Source organism: Mirounga angustirostris, unplaced genomic scaffold (assembly GCF_029215605.1).
Source record: "Mirounga angustirostris isolate CCGP_5_RB_7025 unplaced genomic scaffold, mMirAng1.0.hap1 SCAF_1, whole genome shotgun sequence".
NCBI lineage: Eukaryota > Metazoa > Chordata > Mammalia > Carnivora > Phocidae > Mirounga > Mirounga angustirostris.
The window spans coordinates 203,735,296-203,756,323 of NW_026991709.1; the positions used below are offsets into that span (position 1 = coordinate 203,735,296).

Here is a 21,028-nt window from a genome sequence, read left to right on the forward strand (position 1 = left end):
GCGCAGCGGGGTGGAGCGCTGCGAAGACCCGCCCCCTCCCAACGGGCTCCACACCGCCTCCTGCCGCTGGTGGATGAAACCAAGTGTGAGGGGAAGACAGAGAGTCGCGCGCGCAGGGGTCGCGCGCTCCACCCGCAGGCACGCTCCCCGAGGCCAGCGGCCACCCCTCCCATGGCGGCGCAATATGGCCCGGCCCGGGGCGAAGGGGCGGGGACCCGGACTTGAAGAGCCGGCCTTTGAGCTAAAGGCGGGAAATGGCGGATTTCTCGGGACGCGGAGCTGGGTGAGTTGAAGCGCCACGGGTCTGGATTTTGTGGGGCCGGCGAGTAGACCATGGCCGAGAGCTGGGAGAAGTGGGGCAGCAGAGTTGGGGATTGGGGATTTGACCCCTTCAGGACCCCCGAAGGTGCACAGGCTCTGGGAGGCGGCTTCTGCGCATGCTCGGCAGCCTAGGCGCGGAACTAGACTACGAGTCCCCAGTCAGTTGCGGGGCTGCGGGGCGATTCCTGGCTAGTGGCTTAACCTCTCTGTGCTTTCGCTTTCCTCCGCTGAGAAACGGGGCAAATGACGCCGCCGCTAAACCTTGTAGGCCTCGGGTGAAACTTAAAAGCTCTTAGAACAGTGCGTGGCTCTTGAATGTGATCTGTCGCGACTACAGTTATCATTTTATAGTGGGCAAGCGCTGGGCCACTAAAGTATCTCCTTTAATGCTCCCAACCCTTCTTTTCTATGCTTCCCCTTTACAGAAGAGATGATAGAGGCTCAGGGAGAGAAGGTCATTTGTCCAGGGTCACACAGAAAGAACAAGAGAGACGGACTCGGACCACTTATCCGGTGCCAGGCATGATTCCTGGCCCGGGTTTGTTTTATTTGTTCACTCGGCTGGTGTTTTATTGTGCCAGTGCAAATTGAAGTTTAATAGACCAGCTGAAATCACTTGTGTTTTCTCCAGGATCCATTACGCAGTGAGATTGCCATTACCCTCTCCCGAGGTTTGGCGGGAGGTACCTGAGGCTGGCATAGGTGTAATGAACCCACCACCCCCATCTGGTTGGACTCCACAGCCCTGGATCAGACCCCATAGGGAATCCATGCTCTGTCCCTTGCCAGCTCTGAGACTTGCTAGGGACGAGCTGTTCAAACACTCAGGTCCTCGTCGGAAAACAAGGATAAAGCAGGCCAGCGGGGAGGTATTTGTAGGGTTGGGAGGGTTCTGTGAAGGAGCAGAGCTGCTGGCACCGAGTGAGCATTATTTGGTTGGTTGCCTCTCCCCATTGTGGCCCAGCACCCGCTGGGTCTCACTTGGGGTCCTCAGAGCCTGCTGCACAGGAGGTGGCTGCAGTGAGCTGAGCAAGGGGACCACTGCTTTGTGACCAGTGGAGCTTGTGTCCTGATGTCAGCCGGGGTTACAGTGCCCAGGCCCCTGCCCTGCCCCTCAGTCTGCTCCTCTTGAGTTGCTGGTCTCTGTTGGTAGCATCTCCCTTGCCCAGGCTGCACACCTGGGAGGCATCCCGAACTGTCCTGCCTCAAGGTTCCCTCTCTCCTATTACATCGAACTTCATTCTTTCTTTCCTTAAGTAGGGGTGAAACACATAACAGCATTTTATTTATTTATTTATTTTTAAAGATTTTATTTATCTGACAGACAGAGACACAATGAGAGAGGGAACACAAGCAGGGGGAGGGGGAGAGGGAGAAGCAGGCTTCCCGCCTAGCAGGGAGCCCGATGCGGGGCTCGATCCCAGGACCCTGGGATCATGACCCGAGCCGAAGGCAGACGCTTAACCATCTGAGCCACCCAGGCGCCCCCATAACAGCATTTTAAAGTGAGCGATCTAATGGCCTTAAGACATTCTCGCTGTGCAACCACCAGCTCTCTTTGGTTCTGGAACATTTTCATCCACCCAGAAGGAAACTTTGTATCCATTTTCAGTCACTCCCCATTCTTCATCCACCCCTCTGCTCCTGACAATCACAATCTGCTTTCTGTCTTTCTTTGCCTGTTCTGGACATTTCAGATACATGGAATCGTACAATATGTGTCCTTATGTGTCTGTTTTCTTTGACGCAGGACAATTTTTTAAAGAGATTTTATTTATTTATTTTTTTAAGTAAACTCTACCCGCAATGTGGGGCTCAGACTCCTGACCCCAAGATCAAGAGTCGCATGTCCCATGGATGGAGCCAGCCAAATGCCCCCAGGATAATTTTTTTTTTAAGTTTTTTTTTTTTTTTTAAGATTTACTTATTCGAGAGAGAGAGCGAGAGTGAGCCAGCAGGGAGAGGGGCACAGGGAGAGAATCTCAAGCAGACTCTGCCTCAGGGCTCCATCTCAGGACACTGAGATCATGACCCAGGCCGAAATCAAGAGTCAGATGCTTAAACGACTGAGCCACCCGGGCACCCCATCCCAGGATAATATTTTTGAGATTCATCCATTTTAACATGTATCAGTACTTCGCTTCTTTTTAGGGCTGAATAACACTCAGGGTTTATTATTTCTTGGCAGGAACATACAGCCCACAAAGCTAAAAATATTTGTTGTCTGGTCTTTTACAGAGAAAGATTGCCATTAGGTAGGCTGAGCCCTTAAGCTGGAAAGTCAGAACTCTGCCAGCGAAGCCAAAGGGCTGATCAGTTCCTATTTGGACATCATTCTCCTCCGCCCTTGTGCCCTTGGCCTTGTTCCTCCCTGTCCCTGAATGTCCTTCCCCATGTACCTGAGCAAACAGGGCTTTGTCTCTCACCTCCCCTCACCTCTTTACCTGTCTGGGGTACTCTTCACATTGCCTGACAGGAAAACACTGTCAGGCAATGTGAGGGGAAGCTGCTCTCAGGGAAGGAGCTCCATCTCTTGGGCACCAGCTATCACCAGGAGCATACAGTAGGTACAGAAATGCCTGATGAATTAATGAACCCCTGACTTAAGTTGAGATCTTTGGGGCTTGGCAAACCTGCTTGCTTTTCTCACTCTTGGACCCTTCTCAATTTCAGCCAGGCAGGGGCTCTGTGTCTCTGTTCCAGTCAAGGTGGCCCTGCCTCGCAGACATCAGCTTGTATGGGGAGAGGTTGGGGGATGCTGGACTGAGTCATCCCCAGTCTCCTCGCTGCCTTCCCTGAGCTTAGCCAACTACGTAGCCATGTCAACAAGACCCCTATCTCCCTCTTCTAGGAAACCTTCCACGGGGGGTCCCGGCACTCCTGGTGGCGCCAAGATGAAAGGAAGAAGAACGCAAGGTGAGCAAAGTTGGAATCTAGCTTACGATCCAGTTTCAGGAAGTGCTTTTGGGGAAGAAAAAAACCAGGCCAGAGCAGGGGAGCTAGGGCTTTATTTCCTTCTAGTCACACCTTTGGGGATTCCGAGTCTCGTCACCCGAGTCTCATCACCACGCCCTGCAGCCAGTGGTGTGGCAGGAGTTGGCGGGGGGGTCATCCAGGGCAGCAGTGGGCCCTTCCAGCAGCGGGGGTCATGGGCTGTGCCCAGGACTCACCACTAGGAAGTGTGGGTGAGGAGAGCTGGAGCTGAATTCATTAGCAAACACTGGAGTCTCAGTTTCTCCTCTGGAAGCACCTCAGGGGTGCCCATGCATCTGGTGTCTCCCTGTGGGTCTGGAGTCACTGTTCACAGCCTCCCTTGACTCTTGGCAATGCCGCTTTGGGTAGTGGACTCAAGGATCTCCCTCCTTGGAGCTCAAGCCTCTGATAAAAAGAATTATTTTCTTCAAGTATGCTGCGTGCCAGTGCGTGTCTCTGAGAACTCAGGGCAGAATTCTGGTTCCAAGTGACTGGAGGTTCATCCATTACAGCATTGCTTGATGATCTTCTTTATAGCCTCTATTATGTTTACAAGTGGTCTAGTTCTTGAACACAAATTATATCCTTCATCGTAACATTGCATCTCTGGAAAATCCAGTACCGTTCAAAACAAATATGTATGTCCCGGTTTCTGGAAACTTGAAACTGCTTTTCAACTGTCCAGGGAACCCCAGGCCTCAGGATCCTTCCAGAGGAGCAAAACCCTTTGTTGATGGTATTAGGTTGAAAGCAGGATCGTTTCCTGTGCTTGGAAATGGGGGTGTTCTTTGCCCTGATCCCTCACTGGATATCCAGCGACAGACCCTTGGTGTGTCTTGATTTTCTCCCCTGGACACCACCTGGTCTTGGCCTTGACCCTTAAGTGCCTCCTGCCTGACTGTCTGAGCCCACTCACCCTGCAGGAATGGCTCTTCCTTGCCTGGGGCTCACTCAGGGCAACCACTAGCTCTTGTCTAGCTCCATGCTCCCCATTAACTATGGGTGCACCTCCTTTCCACTCAGGATTGTGGCCACACCCCCAGCCCCAGGGAAAGAGGAAATCCTGGCATGAAGATCCAGTTGAAATCACCATGTCACTTAACCAAATTGTCAAGCTGTGTGACATTAACCATGTCCTCTTCCTGGGTCTCTTCATTAAAAAGGGAAAGCCCTAAGCTCTAGAGGTACCTAGAAAAAGTGTAGAATCGTGCACTGGATGCATGGCTGAGCACCTACTCCCTGCTGGGTGGTGGACCATAGTTGCAAGCAAAACAGACAAAAGTCCTGGCCCTCACGGTGCCTGGAACGGAAAGAGTGGGGGCCGTGAGGGGAGAGGGAGGCCCCTCGGGGATGTGAGACCTGTGAGGTGCCTGGAGGTGCTCAGGCTTCACCAGCTCATGGACCTGCAAGGGAGCCCATTCTCAGCCACCAGCGGGGTGGCCAGCCTGAAGGACACAGGATGTTCCAGGGAGGAGGGTTCCAGCAAGTGCTGTGTTCAGGATGTGGATGAAAATGAGTCTATGGGCTTTGGAGCAGGGAGATCTCGGCGGTCTTGCAGAAAGGAGTTTCTTTGGTGCAGTGGTGATTGTGAGAGCCAGACTGGACAGGAGTGGGGTTCAGGGAGAGTAGAGGAAGATGAGCCACCATTGTAATGGGGAGTGGAGAAGTAGGGGGAGAAGGTATGGGTGGGGGGAAAAATAACAGGAAGATCGTTGAAGAGAGGAACTGGGGGGGGGGTGTTACCAGGGCAGTGGCAACAGGGTGAGGGCTGGGCTCTACCCCAAAGCACAGAGTTCCCTCCACATGGTGGGGCCAGGATATGGCCTTGAACTTGGGAGGCTGCTAGCTGCTGAGGTGGGAGGTTCTCCTGGGGCTGCTTCTGTCTTCATGGTGAAGTAGTAACTGGTTACTAGCTAACTGGAGGGGACCCAGTGTAGGGGAAGTGGGAGGAGAACGTACAAGTGAGGGTCTGGGAGGGGGGTTGGGGAACAGAGCAGAGGACTGTGGGTGATCACTGGGGCCATTGTGAGAAACCCCCTTCCTGCGAGGCAGGCATGGAATGGGGGGGACCTGGGGCTGGGCTGTCACCAAGGTATATGATCTTGGTGTTCAGCATGTCTCCTGAGAGTCCTGAGCTAGGTAAGGAGGTAAAGAGGCATGAAAGGCTCATATCATGAGTGGGTCATACACAGACTCAGATGAAGAAAGGGGTTGTTGGGGTCCTGACCGCAGGGAGTGAGTTGGGAAGGGAGGAGGAGGAGGCGGCAAATAGGTGCCCTCCTATGGAAGGTCTTTTATCCTGTCCCTGCCCTGCCCCTGAATCCACTTTCTGCTTTGAGCATATTCCCTTAACGTTCCTGTGACTCTCTGGGGCTCTGTCCCTAGCCTAGGGACTTATAAACCATAGATATCCCACATGTTCTCGCATACAGTAGGTGTCCCATACATGCTCGAGGATGCTGAAGCATGGGATCTGAGAGGAGCAAGGGGGAGCAGCTCCCCTGTTCCTGCTGTTGATCAGGGAGGGCACATAGTACCTGGCTCTTGATGGGAGGGGGTCATCACACTCCACTATTGTAGTCTTGTTATAAACCAACAGTGTGTCCCCCACAGGTGGAAGAGTGGTTGAGTCCCGATACTTGCAGTACGAGAAGAAAACCACCAAAAAGGTAACAACATTGATTTGAATGTTCTGAATGGAGTTCCGTCGGACTTGGAATTCTGACCCAAGTCCCACGGGCCAGGCACAGCATGGTCCCGAATCCCTTTTGCAAAGACATGATCTCTGTTGAAACCTGAGATTGTTCCTTTCAACCCAGTAATTCCTTTCTGGATTCTGTCCTGAAGCAGTTCTGTCGGGTGCCCAGCACACAGTCCTTGGCATTGGCTGGCATTTAAAAAACACAGGGTTTTAAAGAAGGACTATGGGGAAAAAATAATGGGTCTGAATCACCCAGTGTTAGAGGCAGAGTTTAGTGAACTATCTGTAGCCACACCACGGAAATCATGCAGCCGTTGAAAATGTTGGGATGGGGACACCTGGGTGGCTCGGTTGGTTAAGCGTCTGCCTTCGGCTCGGGTCATGATCTCAGGGTCCTGGGATCGAGCCCTGCCTTGGGCTCCCTGCTCAGTGAGGAGCCTGCTTCTCCCTCTGCTGCTCCCCCTGCTTGTGTTCGTGTTCACTCTCTCTCTGACAGATAAATAAATAAAAATCTTAAAAAAAAAAAAAAAAAAGCTGTGACTAGAAAGTAGAAAATAAATTTCAAAAAAAAAGAAAATGATGGGATGAAGCACGGAACGACACAAGCACATGCATTGTGTGGCATTTAACAGAAACACTCAGTAGGTGACCCAGTTACGTATCTTGTTTGATTGTGTGCATACTGAGAATGTGGGGAGGTTGTGTTATTCTTTCCATTTTCTAAATTTGGTTTATGGTAAAATACAGTGAACTATTAATTTCTGCTCCCTACCTTTTACTCTGGTAGGGTGGAATGGCAGGTTCTTAATAAGGTGACTTAAGGGGGCACTTGGCTAGCTAAGTCAGAAGAGCAGGCTGCTCTTGATCTTGGGGTCGTGAGTTTGAGCCCCATGTTGGGTGTAGAGATTACTTAATAAGCAAACAAATAAATAAATAAACTTTAAAAAATAGTAATGTGACTTAAAATCCAACTTGAAGAAAAAGGACACCTTTTCACAAACTGGTATCACTTCTTGGGAGTGATTGGTTGTTTTCAATGGAATTAATTTTTTAAGTTTTTAAATTATTTTTGTTTTTTAGAGAGAGTGTGAGAGAGCGCACTTGAGGGGGCGGCAGGTGAGGTAGAGGGAGAGAGAGAATCTTAAGCAGGCTCTACACCGGACGCAGGGCTCCATCTCACGACCCTGATATCATGACCTGAGCCTAAGTCACTAGTCGGGTGCTTAACTGACTGAGCCACCCAGGTGCCCCTGGACTTTTTTTTTTAGGGAAGTTTTAGGTTCACAGCAAAATTGAGTGGAAGGTAGAGAGATTTCCCATATAACCCCTGCCCCCCTGCCACACACACAGCTTTCCCCACTATCAACATCTCCAACCAGAGAGGTGCACTTGGACATTTGAGGAAGCTACATTGACACATCACCCAGAGTCCGTGTTTTACTTTGGTTTTTTTTGTTTCTGTTTTTTCTTTAAATTCACGTGATTTACTTTGTTGAAGTGACTTTCAACAAAAGATCACAGTCCGTGCCTCCTAATTTTAGTGTTGCCTTATAAACTTGTTTACGAGCACCCGTGTGTCTGCATATGCTCTAGTATTTTCAATCCCTACAAGCTTGTCCGTTTTTTGTTTTTTTTTTCATCTCTTAAGGTAGGATTTACATAAAGTGTCGTTCTTTAGCATTCAGTTCTGCGAGTTTTGACAAACTCATTCTGTCACAGACCCACCACAGTCAAGATATGGAATAGTCACCCCCAAGATCCCTTGGTTCTCCACTGAAGCCGGCCCCACTCCATCTCAGCAGTTACCTAATTTCTGTCCTAACCAGAAGGTCATTAAAAAGGTGTCACACAGCCTCTTGCATCTTACTTCTTTCACATAAAGGAAAGGAGGTCCCACCCTGTGGTTGCCTGTCACAATTAGTGCTGGTTCTTTCTAGTGGCTCAGGAATATTCCACAGTGTGAGTGGGCCATAGCGTGCTTAGCCATTTGCCAGTGAAGGACATTTGGTCTGATTCTCGGTTTTGGCAATGGTGATCAAAGCCACCTTAAACATTCTTGTGTGGGATTCTGTGTAGACATGCTCTCGTTTCTCCCAGGACAGGAACTGTAGGGTAAGTTAGTGTAGTTTTGACTGACTTGTAGGAAACTGTGCACCTATTACCCAGAGTGGCTGCAGCCCTTGACATTCCCACCAGCCACAGAGGAGAGCTGGGTGGCTCAGTCGTTAGGTGTCTGCCTTCGGCTCAGGTCATGATCCCAGGGTCCTGGTCTGCTTCTCCCTCTCCCACTCCCCCTGCTTGTATGCACTCTCGCTGTCTTTCTCTGTCAAATAACTAAATAAAAATCTTAAAAAAAAAAAGATTGAAGCCATTCTAGTGGATGAGAAGTGGTAGCTTGTTGTGGTTTTAATTTACATTTCCATAACAACTAGTGATCTTGAGTACCTTTTCATGTGCTTATTGGCCAGTCCTGTATCTTTGGTGATGTGTTCTTTCAAATCTTTTGCCTTTTTTTTTTTTTTAAAGATTTTATTTATTTGACAGAGAGAGAGACAGTGAGAGAGGGAATACAAGCAGGGGGAGTGGGAGAGGGAGAAGCAGGCTTCCCGCTGAGCAGGGAGCCCGATGCGGGGCTCAATCCCAGGACCCCGGGATCACGACCTGAGCCGAAGGCAGACGCTTAACGATTGAGTCACCCAGGCGCCCCTCTTTTGCCATTTTTTAATTGGGTTATTGGTTTCCTCACTGTTGAGTTTTGAGAGCTTTTTATATATCCTGGATACCAGCTGTTTATGGTGATTTTCAAATATTTTCTCCCGGTGGGGACACTTCTTTTAAGTATCTTGGGAGGAGCAGAAGTGCTCAACTTACGGATTTCTGCTTTTATAGATTGTGCTCTTGGTGTCTTATCTAAGAGATCTTTGACTAACCCAAGATCACAAAGATTTTCTCCCATGTTTTCTTCTATGGTTTTTACTGTTCTTTCATAGTTTTAGATTTTACATTTAGGTCTGTGATCCATTTTGAATTAATTTTTGTATCTGGCGTGATGATGGAATTGAAGTTCATTTTTAAGTGTATGGATGTCCTCTTGTGCCAGCACCATTGTTGAAATGACTTTCCTTTCCCCGTCATATTATCTCATCACCTCCATTGAAAAGCAATTGACCTTTTTTGTATGCATCACTTCTGGACTCCATTTTTTCCATTGTTCTATGTGTCTGTCCTTAGGCCCCTCACACGCTGCCAGGATTACTGTAGCTTTATAGTCTTGAAATCAGGTAGTATAAATTCTCCCACTCCATCCTTTTCCAAAACTGGCTGTCATAGTTCTTTTGTTTTTCTTTCTTTCTTTTTTTTTTTTTTCCTTAGAATGAGAGGAAGTGCGTGCACGTGCGAGCCGGGAGGGGCAGAGGGAGAAGGAGGAGAGAGAATTTTTTTTTTTTTAAGATTTTGTTATTTGAGAGAGAGAGAGCATGAGAGAGTATGAGCAGGAAGGGGGAGAGGAGCAGAGGGAGAGGGAGAAACAGACTCCCCCCTGTGCAGGGAGCCCGGCAACTCTAGACTCCATCCCAGGACCCCAGGATCGTGACCCAAGCTGAAGGCAGACGCTTAACCAACTGAGCCACCAGGTGCCCCAGAGGAGAGGGAATCTTTTTTTTTTTTTAAAGATTTTATTTATTTATTTGACAGAGAGAGAGAGAGAGAGAGCGAGAGCAGGAACACAAGCAGGGGGAGTGGGAAAGGGAGAAGCAGGCTTCCCGGTGAGCAGGGAGCCTGATGCGGGGCTCGATCCCAGGACCCTGGGATCATGACCTGAGCCGAAGGCAGATGCTTAACAACTGAGCCACCCAGGTGCCCCAGGAGAGAGAATCTTAAGCAGGTTCCACGCTCAGTGTGGAGATTGACGCGGGGCTTGATCTCATGATCCTGAGATCGTGACCCGTTCCTTTAATTTTCTGTATGTTTTAGATTTAGCTTGCCATTTTCTACCAAAATTTCTACTGGGATTTTGAATGTATAGAATTTTTGCATTGGTTTAGGGAGAATAACATCCTGAAAACACCAGGCCTTTCAATCTATGAACATGGTACACATATCCATTTAGTTGGTCATGTTGGATTTTTGTCATCAGCGTTTTGTAGTTTCCAGCGTATAGACCTTCCCTATATTTTCTTAGGTTTATACTTAAGTATTTGCTGTTTTTTAATGCTATTATACATGATACTGTCTTTTTTTTTCTTTTTTATTGATGAAGACATTTTTTAATTGAGGTATGATCAACATACAACAATATATTAGTTTCAGACATATAACATAGTGTTTCAGGATTTGTATATGTTGCAAAATGATCACCACAGTGAGTCTAGTTAACACCTAATACCATACATAGTTTTGTTTTTTCCTTGCTGAGAGCTTTCACATGGTACTATCTTTGAATTTCACTTTCCAGAGTTGTTCATTGCTAGAAATGTGATCTTTTTATATTGACCCTGTATCCTCCAATCTTGCTAAGCTCACTAGTTTGTTTGGTTTTTTAAAGATTTTATTTATTTATTTATTTATTTATTTATTTATTTATTTATTTATTTAGGGAGTGCGTGCATGCATGCACACAAGTGAAGGGGAGGGGCAGAGGGAAAGGGAGAGCGAGAATCTCAAGTGGACTCTGCTGAGCACCGAGCTCCAAGCAGGGCTTGATCTCACGACCCTGAGATCATGACCTGAGCTGAAATTAAGAATGGAATGCTTAACTGACTGAACCACCCACGCGCCCCTTACTTACTAGTTTTAGTAGCATTTGGGATTTTCTTTGTAAATCATGTAAGAAGAGAGTTTTATTTCTTCCTTTTCAACCTGTTTGCCTTTTAGTTCTTATTCTGAGAGCCCCAGTAGGAGGTTGAATAGGAGTGTTGTCTACATAATAAAATATTTTTGCTCTTTATGAAGTTTTCTTTCTGCTTATATGTTACTATTATAATGGCTTGCTAGCTCCATGCATTGCTTGTTTTTTTAAATAAGTTTTAAAGATTGATACTTGTACAAAAACTTTGTTTTTCTTCATGACCAAAGTAATATGTTCCCTGCAAGTACTATAAAGTATACAGAAAATCAGTTGGAATCTGCCATGTCAGAGATAATCACTGGCAAACATTTTGGTGGTTCCCTATGTTCTATGCATGTGAGGGTATCTTTTTTGATTAATTTGTTCTATATATATGTAATTAAATGTCAGAACTTTAAGTCTATCCCTGGCCTCAAAGTAATAGCCAATGCAAACTGCACAGGCCATGAAGGGGCCCCTTCTCATGAAGGGGAGGTGTCTTGTCCCCTGAATCCTGAACGTCATGTGTTTTCCTAACAGGCTTCTGCAGCAGATGCATTAAAGACCAGTGGGAAGATGCCGGAAGGGGGAAGGAAACTCCAGCTGCTCCAGAAGAGCAAAGGTGTGTAAAGATGGAGGGAGGTTGGGGCGCCTGGGTGGCTCAGTCGTTAAGCGTCTGCCTTCGGCTCAGGTCATGATCCCAGGGTCCTGGGATCGAGCCCCACATCAGGCTCCTCGCTCCGCAGGAAGCCTGCTTCTCCCTCTCACACTCCCCTTGCTTGTGTTCCCTCTCTCGTTGTCTCTCTCTCTGTCAAATAAATAAATAAAAATCTTTAAAAAAAAAAAAAAAGATGGAGGGAGGTTGTGAAACAGCTCTGAAGCTCAGCAAGTGATGAACATGGTGGTGAATTTTGTTTTCAAGTATGCTAAGGTGAAACTCCCTCTTTCTTTTTAGGAAGTGTCAGAAGAAGGAGCTAGTTAAAGAATGTCCATGTAAGGACAGATCTGAGGCATGTGGGGAGCTTAAGGGGAATGGCAGGGCAAGAGGGCAGGTTACTTCCTGAGCGGCCGTCATGGCGCTTCCTTGATCGTGTGTCCCATTTCCTGGGTGGAACTCTTGAGAGCAGGACTCAGCGTGTGAGGCCTCATCTTCCTGCCTCTCACCACCTTGGGTTAGATCTTCCTCGTAATGGTTTCCCCTTAATCGTTCTAGAAGCTGTCACCAAAGTGATATGCAAAACTTGGGAGTTTTTCTGATTGTAGACATACGTGTTTGTTGTAAAACGAAAAACAGCAACAAAAACCAGAAAATGTAGACAAGGAGGGTGGACACTCACTCATGAGCTGCCACTTCGATCATTACTGTGTATTTGGTGTTCAGTTGTAGTCAGTGTGCTCATCCTAGAAATCTGGAAAGGCCCCTCCTCAGAGTAGCACTCCATCCAGCTCCTCACATGCCCACTTCTCCAGCAACACTGGGTAGCTCTTTTGCATGAAAGCAGTTCACAAAAAGCAAAACTGTTTCTTGCCCCACACCTCCTTGTTCAAAATGGCAACAACTGTGAGTCTCATAGGAAAAATTAAGTACAGTGGACCCTTGAACAACATGGGTCTGAACTGCATGGATCTATTAATATGTGGGTTTTTTACAGTACGGTACTGTAAATGTATCTTCTCTTATGATAACGTTTCCTTTTTTCTTTTTTAGCTTACTTTGTTGTAAGAGTACAGTTAATAGTGTATGTAACATGTAAAATATATGTTAATTGACTTTATATTCTCAGTAGGGGCTCCAATCAGAGACTGTTAGTCGGGGGATTGGAAAGTTGTTGATCGTGGTTTAGATGTTTGCTCAGCATCTGTGCTGCTCCTTGACCTAGGCGTGACTGAGAAGCGGCTCATGGAGCTGGGGCTGACTTTGTAGTCTTTCCTCATGCAGTTGGGTTGGGGGCCACGCGTCAAGCCGGGAAAGCTGGTGTTCGGTGCAGAGGGGTCAGAAGTTGGGTCAGCCACAGCTTAAAATCAGGGTTCTCACCCACGGGCGATTCAGACTTAGAAATGTCTGGACACGGTTGGTTGGTGTGAGCGATGGGGGAGGTACGCTACCTGCGTCTGATGGGTGGAGGCCGGGGATGCTCCTCAGCAGCCTGCCACAGCCAGCACAGCCCCGGCCCAGAGAGCGATGCAGCTCCGGATGTCAGTAGCGTCAGGGCTGAGAAACCATAGTTGAAACGGAACCACCCGAATTGAGACGGACCGCCAGAGACTGCTCGATTGAGTTCCATCGTTTAGCTCAGTAGGAAATTACTTTTCTCGATGGAAACACAGTACATACGCATGACGGAACATCGAACCCGTGCAAAAGCGATAGCAGTTAAAAAAAAGTCCTGTCTTCCACCTCAGGTTTCCATCCTCTTACCCAGGAGGTCAACAGACTCCTGTTTATCTAGAATTTTTCAAAAATTTGGACGAAGGGTACCATACCGTACACATTACCGTGGTGTCGCTCTGTTTATTTCCACATACTCATTTTCTCAACTGCATGGGCATTCATTAAATCACTTGCTGTTTCTTTGCTAACACGACAGAGAGTGTTTTGCATGCCATCTGTTCGTTTTGCGGCCCGCTGGAGCCCTGGCTTGGTTGAAGCCTGCTGTACCCCACTGCCCATTTCAGGTGGCGTCAGGCATAACTTCACATGGTTAAATAGAGGGTAAAGATGAAGGGAACTGCCAGGGAAGATGAACAGTCCAGAAGCTGCTGGAAAAAGAAGGGAAAAGCTGAGGGAAGAACAGGTACATGGTGTGTATGAGACTTTTATCCAGAACATAGCGTTTTTTTATTAAGCAGCAAGGCATATTTGCAGCTCTGGGTTAGAGAGCCTGCGTCACTTGTTTACTTCTACCCTGAAATATATTCACCTTGCTGGCTGGGCATTTGCAGAGGTGCTTCAGCCTTCTCTCCCACTCACCTCCCAAGACGCTGACTTTTTGGAAGCAAGTGGTAGTGTTCCACAGAGTTGCCTGCTTCCCGGTGTAGGCGTGCAGTGCCTTGCAGACTGTGCTGACCTCTGGGGATTCTCACTGGGTCCACAGACAGCAGTGGAATCGGGAAGGGTGACCTGCAGTCCACGTTGCTGGAAGGGCATGGCACCGCCCCGCCGGACCTGGACCTCTCAGCCATCAACGGTAAATCACTCACTTTGGCCCCCCCTCACTGCCCCCCGCTTTGCCCCAGCGGACTGCCGAAGCATGCTCTGAGTTCTCACCCTCAAAATGCTCTTCTTGACCTTAGACAAAAGTATGGTTAGAAAGACTCCGCAATTAGAAAAAACGATGTCGAAGAAGACTGAGTCATCGTCATTTTCCTCTTCACAGAGAAAGAGCCCGGTGAGTGTCCGAAATGAAAGGGAAGCTGCGGAATTAGAGACGTCTGATATTAGCTTCTGCCCTGTGCACATGCCATGCGAGGCTCGAGGCTCTAAGATGGAACAAGCCAGTCACGCGTTTTAGGACAAACCCAAGACCACACATGTCCTCAGAATATACGTAGAGTTTAAGTTGCCCCAAGTACATGTACGGGAGTCATTACTAAGGCGAGATCATGTGAACAACAGTGCCTCGTTTGCTGATGCTGTGCTAGGGAAAGCACCAGGCCAGGCCCTGGGTCCCGGGGCAGGACGGCTGGGCTGGGGTCTCGCTGGGGTCGGAGGCCCGCGTCCTGGCTCCAGTGTGGCACTGATTGGATGGGTACCCCCCCAGCTGACCCTGGACCAGCCAGCCACGGGACGGGGCCGGACCATCCCCTTCCTTCTCATAGGGCGCCCAAAAAGACTAAAGGAGAAAATAGAAACAGCGGGTTGATACACAGGAGAGAATCATCAAACTACTAAATTAAGTAAAGTTTGTAAAGGATCGGTTTCTGCCCCTCCGGGGGAGAGAGCTAGGCTTATACCAATTCACTGGCAACCAAAAATGTCTTTCTCTCCTCCTCAAGGACCTGTCCGAGGCGATGGAAATGATGGAATCCCAAACGTTGCTCCTGACCCTGCTGACCGTAAAGGTGCAGACAGGACCTTGCTGGCACGTGACGTGGGTGGGGGGCAGCCTTTGTCAGCCGCTCGTCTGAGCTCCTGTTGTGCACTTGACAGATGGAGAACGGTCTCGCTCCATTCGAAGAAAAGGCAGAGAGGAACTTACTAATAATGTGTAAAGAGAAGGAGAAGCTGCAGAAGAAGGCCCATGAGCTGAAGCGCAAACGTCTCCTCACTCAGAGGAAGCGGGAGCTAGCAGCCGTCCTTGACGCTCAGGTCAGTGGTGACTGCAGTCTCCGCACCGCGTGTCTCGGGAGGGGGCGAGCCCGGCAGGGCACTCGCAGGGAGTGCTGACGGGAGGTGTCCCTGCCCCCTGGGTGTTGGTACGTGACAGTCTGTAAGAGGACGAGGCTGTGATGTCAAGTACTAAGCAGCCAGAGGGACCTGCCCCTTCTATGCACGCATGCGCATATTCTTCAGGCCCCTGAGGCTTGTGCCCAGTGAGGCAAAGACGTGAGCCGCGCCTCCCCACGGGGCCAGGGTGCTGGTGGGGGACGCCGTCTTGGCGCCGCGTGGTCAGCGTTGGGACAAGAGGCAACCCCTGGCACCTGGAGAGGGCCCGTCCGGAGATGGGGCTGGTCCTCTGAGTGTGCAAGGGTACTAGGGCTGCCGTAACTAGTACCCCGGGGCCGGGCGGCTTAAATGACGGCCTGGGATTCTCTCACGGTTCTGGAGGCAGGACATCTGAGACCAAGAGGTTAGCGCATCTGGTGCCTTACCAGGGCCAAGAGAGAAAGCTGTGTCCTCGGCCTGTAGCGGGCCATCTCCTCCCTGCATCCCTTCACTTGGCATTCTCTCTGTGTGCTTGTCTGTCTCCAGGCCTGGCTCACTTGAACGACTTCACCTTAACTCGGTTACTTCTGTAAAGACCCTGTCTCCAAGTCAGGTCATATTCTGAGGTGCTGGGGTTGGGACATCCACAGAGGAATTTGGGGGGACACGATTCAACCCCTAATACCCAGTGTATGTGTGTCTATGTGTGTCTGTGTGAGAGAGAAAGAGAATGCCCTGCAGCCAGGCCCTGGGCTAAGAGCTGGCCTCTGTCCTCATGGAACTTAGAGTGGAAGGAAAAGAAAAGACAAGCGAACAAATACGTTCTCACAGGCCCGCATGAGGACCCTAACAGCATGTACAAGGGGGAAGGGGGTTCTTAGGAGGGGCAGGCCTTTCGGCTTAGTGTTCTGAAGCAGGAGGGCCCAGCTTTCTTGGGTCCAGTGTGATCCCACTTGAGGGCCTGGCCCTGGAATATTCTGGAAGCCATGTTCCTAGTGAAGAGGCCTGGGCCACCTTGCTATCGGCTGGGCTATTGGAGGGCAGCTGGGAGTGAGGGGAGAGCCCCCCATACCCACGGAAGCCTCCTGGAGGATTCCTTAGGAAATCCTGAAAGCACAGCACTGTATCTTCACCTCACAGGTACTGTGAACTTCCCGAGTGCGTGACTGGGTCTTGTCTCATAGGCTTCTTTCACTCCTGCCTGCAGATCGAAATGCTCAGCCCCTATGAGGCTGTGGCTGAAAGCTTTAAGGAGCGGTACAAGACATTCGCCACGGCCCTGGACACCACGAGGCACGAGCTTCCTGTGAAATCGATCCACCTGGACGGGGACGGGCAGAGTTTCTTAGGTAGGAAACGGGGCGGCTGCCGGGCAAGGGGCAGATCCAGTGTGGGTTGGTGCTCCTTGTGTGCCAGCCACCTTTATCCATTTGTGTCACATCACAGCCTCCTCTGAGGTAGATGGTGCATCCCTCATCAGATGGCAGAGGACAAGGGAGGCTGGCAAGGCTGCGGTTTGTCCGGGGTCGTGCTCTGAGTAAGGACCATGCTGGGATTTTTTTTTTTTTTTTTTAAAGATTTTATTTATTTATTTGAGAGAGAGAGAATGAAAGAGAGCATGAGAGGGAGGAGGGTCAGAGGGAGAAGCAGACTCCCCGCTGAGCAGGGAGCCCGATGCGGGACTCGATCCCGGGACTCCAGGATCATGACCTGAGCCGAAGGCAGTCGCTTAACCGACTGAGCCACCCAGGTGCCCCCATGCTGGGATTTTAAGCCAGGTCTGTGGACCGGCCCAGTAATTTCCAGCCCTGCTGAAAGACACTTCTGTGGAACAGCTGCATTCCCCCAAAGGGGGTCTCTTCAGAGATGCTGATCTTCACCCCATCCAGCTTTCTTTTTTCTTCTTTTCTTTTTAAGATTTTATTTTTAAGTAATCTCTACACCCATCGTGAGGCTCAAAGTCGCAAACTCAAGATCAAGAGTCACACCCTCCAGCGACCAAGCCAGCCAGGTGCCTCAACCCCATCCTGCCCTCTACACAGAGCCATGGGATCCCTCTCTTGCATAGGGTTCCCACCTAATCCTTCACGGGAAGAAATCAAGCATGCTTGATCTTAAAATTCTCTTTAGAGGAAGTATCTTCCCAAAGCAAGTTTTCAGTCACCTTAGTGTCTGGTTATTACCAGGCAGGGCCCTCATGAGCCATCTACATACGTCTAGTTTGAGGCTGATGTAGTAAAGCATCACCACCTAAAATCAGGTGGACAGTCCCTCCAAAACTTTCCACAAACGCAGTTCAGGATCACAAAGGCTGTTGTTGTATTGGTAATCTCAGAAATGATTCCTGATCCACCTTTTCTCAGTACGGATAAGTAAGGGAATCACATGGAGTCTTGAAGAACGAGCCTTGTGGAGCGATTATCTGCGTGCAGGTGTCCGGTTTTATAAAGACAGCAGTCAGCTGCACACCTGCGACTCGGACTCCGTCCCTGACAAGTGCCGTAGGTGGTGACTAGGAGTTGGGATCGGGGAACGGAGGAACATCCCACGGCTTCTAGAATTAATGGACAGGGCGCCTGGGTGGCTCAGTTGGTTAAGCGACTGCCTTCGGCTCAGGTCATGATCCTGGAGTCCCTGGATCGAGTCCCGCATCGGGCTTCCTGCTCGGCAGGGAGTCTGCTTCTCCCTCTGACCCTCCCCTCTCTCATGTGCTCTCTCTCATTCTCTCTCTCTCAAATAAATAAATAAAATCTTAAAAAAAAAAAAGAATTAATGGACAGACTGGGTAGCTCAAAACACCAGAAGCTTATTCCCTTCAGTTCAGGGGTCCAGCAGTCCAAAATCAGGGTGTCTGCAGCAGTGAACCTTTCTGGAGGCTCTGAGGGAATATGTGTTCTGTGCCTCTCTCCTGGCTCCCGGTGTTTCTCCCCGTTCTTGGCATTCCTTGGCTGGTGGTGGTGTCGCTCCAGTCTGCCTGTGTCTTCCCACGGCCTTGCCCTTGAGCGCCGCTGCTTCCGAATTGCCCTCTTCTCAGAAGGATGCCAGGTCACAGACCTCACTGTAACCCAGTGATGTCGACAAAGACTCCACGTCCAGTAAGGTCACGTTTGCAGGTACTTGAGATTAGGTCCTGAACACGTCTTTTTGGGAGGAGGCAGTGGAGACCAGAACGAGGAGTAGAAGAGGATGGGTGTTTGTGGAAGAACCCTTATAATGTTCTCAAAATGTTACGGTGTCCGGTTGTGACACATCGTGTGTACAGGTGTGGCATGTGCTGGAAGTGGAGAGCTGCCGGTTTCCTTAGATGCAGGCCATGCTCTCGGGGCTGAGGGGTGCAGAGATGCCAGGAACGCGGAGTGGGAACCACGAGCTTTTTGTTAAGTTGCTCGCAGGACAGACTTCCTTGGCCTTTTGTGTTGGTTTCTGTTGAGGCCGTTGAAGTGGCCTTCCGGGTCTGTTCCAGCGACTGCCCGGCTGGTGCACATGCCTGATCTACGATCTCAGGCCCCCGTGGTCTCCGGCACAGGGGCACAGAGGCCGGACCAGCACATGGAGGTTGTCCTCCACGACCCTCTCTGCCTTTGAGCTCTTCACGATTCCAGCATAACACGCGAGCATTCCAGGGAACAAGAAAAATCCGGTCAGCCACCCAACTTGCGCATCCCTTGCTTGGGGCACCGTGAAACCCTTGGCTGACTGTCCCTTTCTTCCTCCAGACGATTTGCAGCGGGAGTTGATGACCACATGCCATCTGCTGGAAGAACTGGGGATTGGCAGTTTAGAAGAAAACTTGAAAGCTCTGGACCTGCTGAGCGAACTTAAGGAAACGACCCAAAAAAAGGATCTGGAGCTCCGAAGGTATTGCAGAAAAGATTTGAAGTTGGGAGCAGCGGGTCGTGCTCCAGAGAGGGGGCAGCTCTGGTGTTTTCAGAGGCTGGGGGTGCAGGGGTCCTCTGCGGCAGGGAGAGGGGACTGGGCAAAGCACCTTGAACTCAGCCCAAACCCCCGTGTGTGTTCTCAAGCAGCCACGATAGAAAGGGGGCTCTAGCGTCACCCGTCCTGTACTTCCCAGAGTCAGAGCACTTGGATGGGTCTGCTCGTGCTTGAAGCATCTCCTGGGGTGAGGGCTTGGGGTGCTCTTCTTGGAACTTGCTCCTGGAAGTATAAATACATACAGAAAAGGCACGGATCCTAACAGTTTAGTTGATGGGTTTCACGAACGTGTGCCCTAGGGAAGCAGCCCCTAGGCTGCAGTGCACCCCACAGCCCGCTCCCCCAGCAAGCCCCCTCGACACCTGTCTCCGTGCTAAAGCTTTCCCCTGGGTTTTTTTTTTTTTTTTGACCGTGGGGCTTTCCTCCTCATCTTCCCTAAAAGAATCTCATTTCTCTCTCCTTCCTAATGCTGAATGTGCTTCTTGAAATGTCTAAAGCATTTGAAAATTACTCGTAAAAAAGAGCTGCCCCCTACTATGACGTTTCCTTCTGTGTGCACCCTCAGATGAGCTCAGCACGCATCAGAGGTTCCAGATTACAAGGGTCCCACGTTCAGCTGGCCAGACACGCTCCTTCAGTGTGTGTTTCCCCACCGCTGTTTACACTGCCTGAGGGCCACCCCTCCATTCATGGCATGGTTCCTGACGCGGTGTGGGTGTTCCCTAAATATTTGGTGAATAAACGAGTCTTCTTTTGCACCTGCCCGGTCCTGTTCTTGCAGGCCTCTCTGAGTTCTGCTCAGATTTGTTCTGTTCTTAGTTGTCCGCGCTTTCCCAAGAGCACACGGGAAGCAGCCCCCTTCCCCACATCGCAGCCGCAAAGGCCGAAGCCCCCCTGGTTCTCTCTGGCTCCAGGGCACAGAGGGCGAGAAGGCTTCATGCATCCTGTCGTTTCTGCAGGAGCTTCGCCCAGGTGCTGGAACTCTCCGCCGAGGCAAGTAAAGAGGCGGCCTTAATCAACCAGGAGGTCTGGGAAGAAGCCCAGGGCCTGGAGGCCCCCAGCCGGTGGTACTTCAATCAAGAAGGCGCCTGTGGGGAAGCTCCGGGAGAGGTCGGGACGCCGCTCCTGTTGGGCGCTGGTGAGCCACACACGGTGTGAGTCTACACGCAGGCCATGTCCCCCCCGCACAAGTGGGGACCTCCCTGCAAACCGCCAGGAGGAAAGCCCACCCCCTCCCCCTGGCTCAGGGCATACGTGTGCCATGGCGCGTGTGATGCTGGGGGAACTCAAGCACTTTAGACACTAGTTTGGCAATGTAGCTGTTTTTGTATGAGCGTATCACTTGATATTTAAAGAATAAAACTTTTGCATTTGAGCCTTGGTTGCTACGTCAGGGGCCAGGAGAAGGCTCGTGTTGTTTTAAGTTCTTCTGAAGAGCTGCTCCTAAGCCTTGGGACCTCGGAGACATTGTGAGTGTTTCACTTGCACGGGGATTTCATGTCCTTCAGTCATGAGGTGCCTATCCCTTTACTTTCCTTCAGCAAATTCGGAGTTGGCCCTCCGGTGGAAGCTCTCCACCCAGTCCAGAGTCCCAGTGCTGTTGCTGCAGGCGCTGACGGGCCCTGGGCTACACCCCATGCCCAGTATGGCACAGAGGATCAGCCCTCCAGCTCCTGTCTACACTGAGTGGGCTCCGGCCACCTGGGTGCTTCCCAGGTAGTGTGCCTGCGTTGACGTTGGCTGGTTCCCGTTTACAAGCCTGTGTTACAGCACTGGGTATGGGAACGTTCCCCAGAGAGGTGCGGTATCCGTTGACGTGTGTCTGAGTAAAAGAGACGCAGCCACCGTTGCTAAGGCCGCTCAGACGTGCAGGGCTGTTCTTGTCCAGCTTCCGCCTTCGCCCCGCCGG

At 50.2% G+C, this 21,028-nt stretch overlaps 1 protein-coding gene across 1 annotated transcript; it reads left to right on the plus strand.

Annotated features, from left to right (window-relative positions):
- Positions 1-71: 71 nt before the first annotated feature.
- On the plus strand, positions 72-20,494 carry HAUS8 (HAUS augmin like complex subunit 8). The gene is made up of 11 exons (XM_045862765.2): positions 72-283; positions 3,173-3,237; positions 5,908-5,963; positions 11,361-11,442; positions 13,916-14,008; positions 14,115-14,209; positions 14,817-14,882; positions 14,971-15,129; positions 16,394-16,535; positions 18,903-19,044; positions 20,079-20,494. Exons 1-11 carry the CDS (start codon positions 255-257, stop codon positions 20,275-20,277), a joined length of 1,128 nt encoding a protein of 375 aa, XP_045718721.1. The 5' UTR covers positions 72-254; the 3' UTR covers positions 20,278-20,494.
- Positions 20,495-21,028: the final 534 nt, after the last annotated feature.

Excerpts from the sequence above, each read along its gene's own strand:
- HAUS8 (XM_045862765.2), top strand. The coding sequence starts at position 255 with ATGGCGGATTTCTCGGGACGCGGAGCTGG. Across the intron at positions 5,964-11,360 it reads AGAAGAAAACCACCAAAAAG|GCTTCTGCAGCAGATGCATT; the intron begins GTAACAACATTG and ends TTTTCCTAACAG. Across the intron at positions 14,009-14,114 it reads GGACCTCTCAGCCATCAACG|ACAAAAGTATGGTTAGAAAG; the intron begins GTAAATCACTCA and ends TCTTGACCTTAG.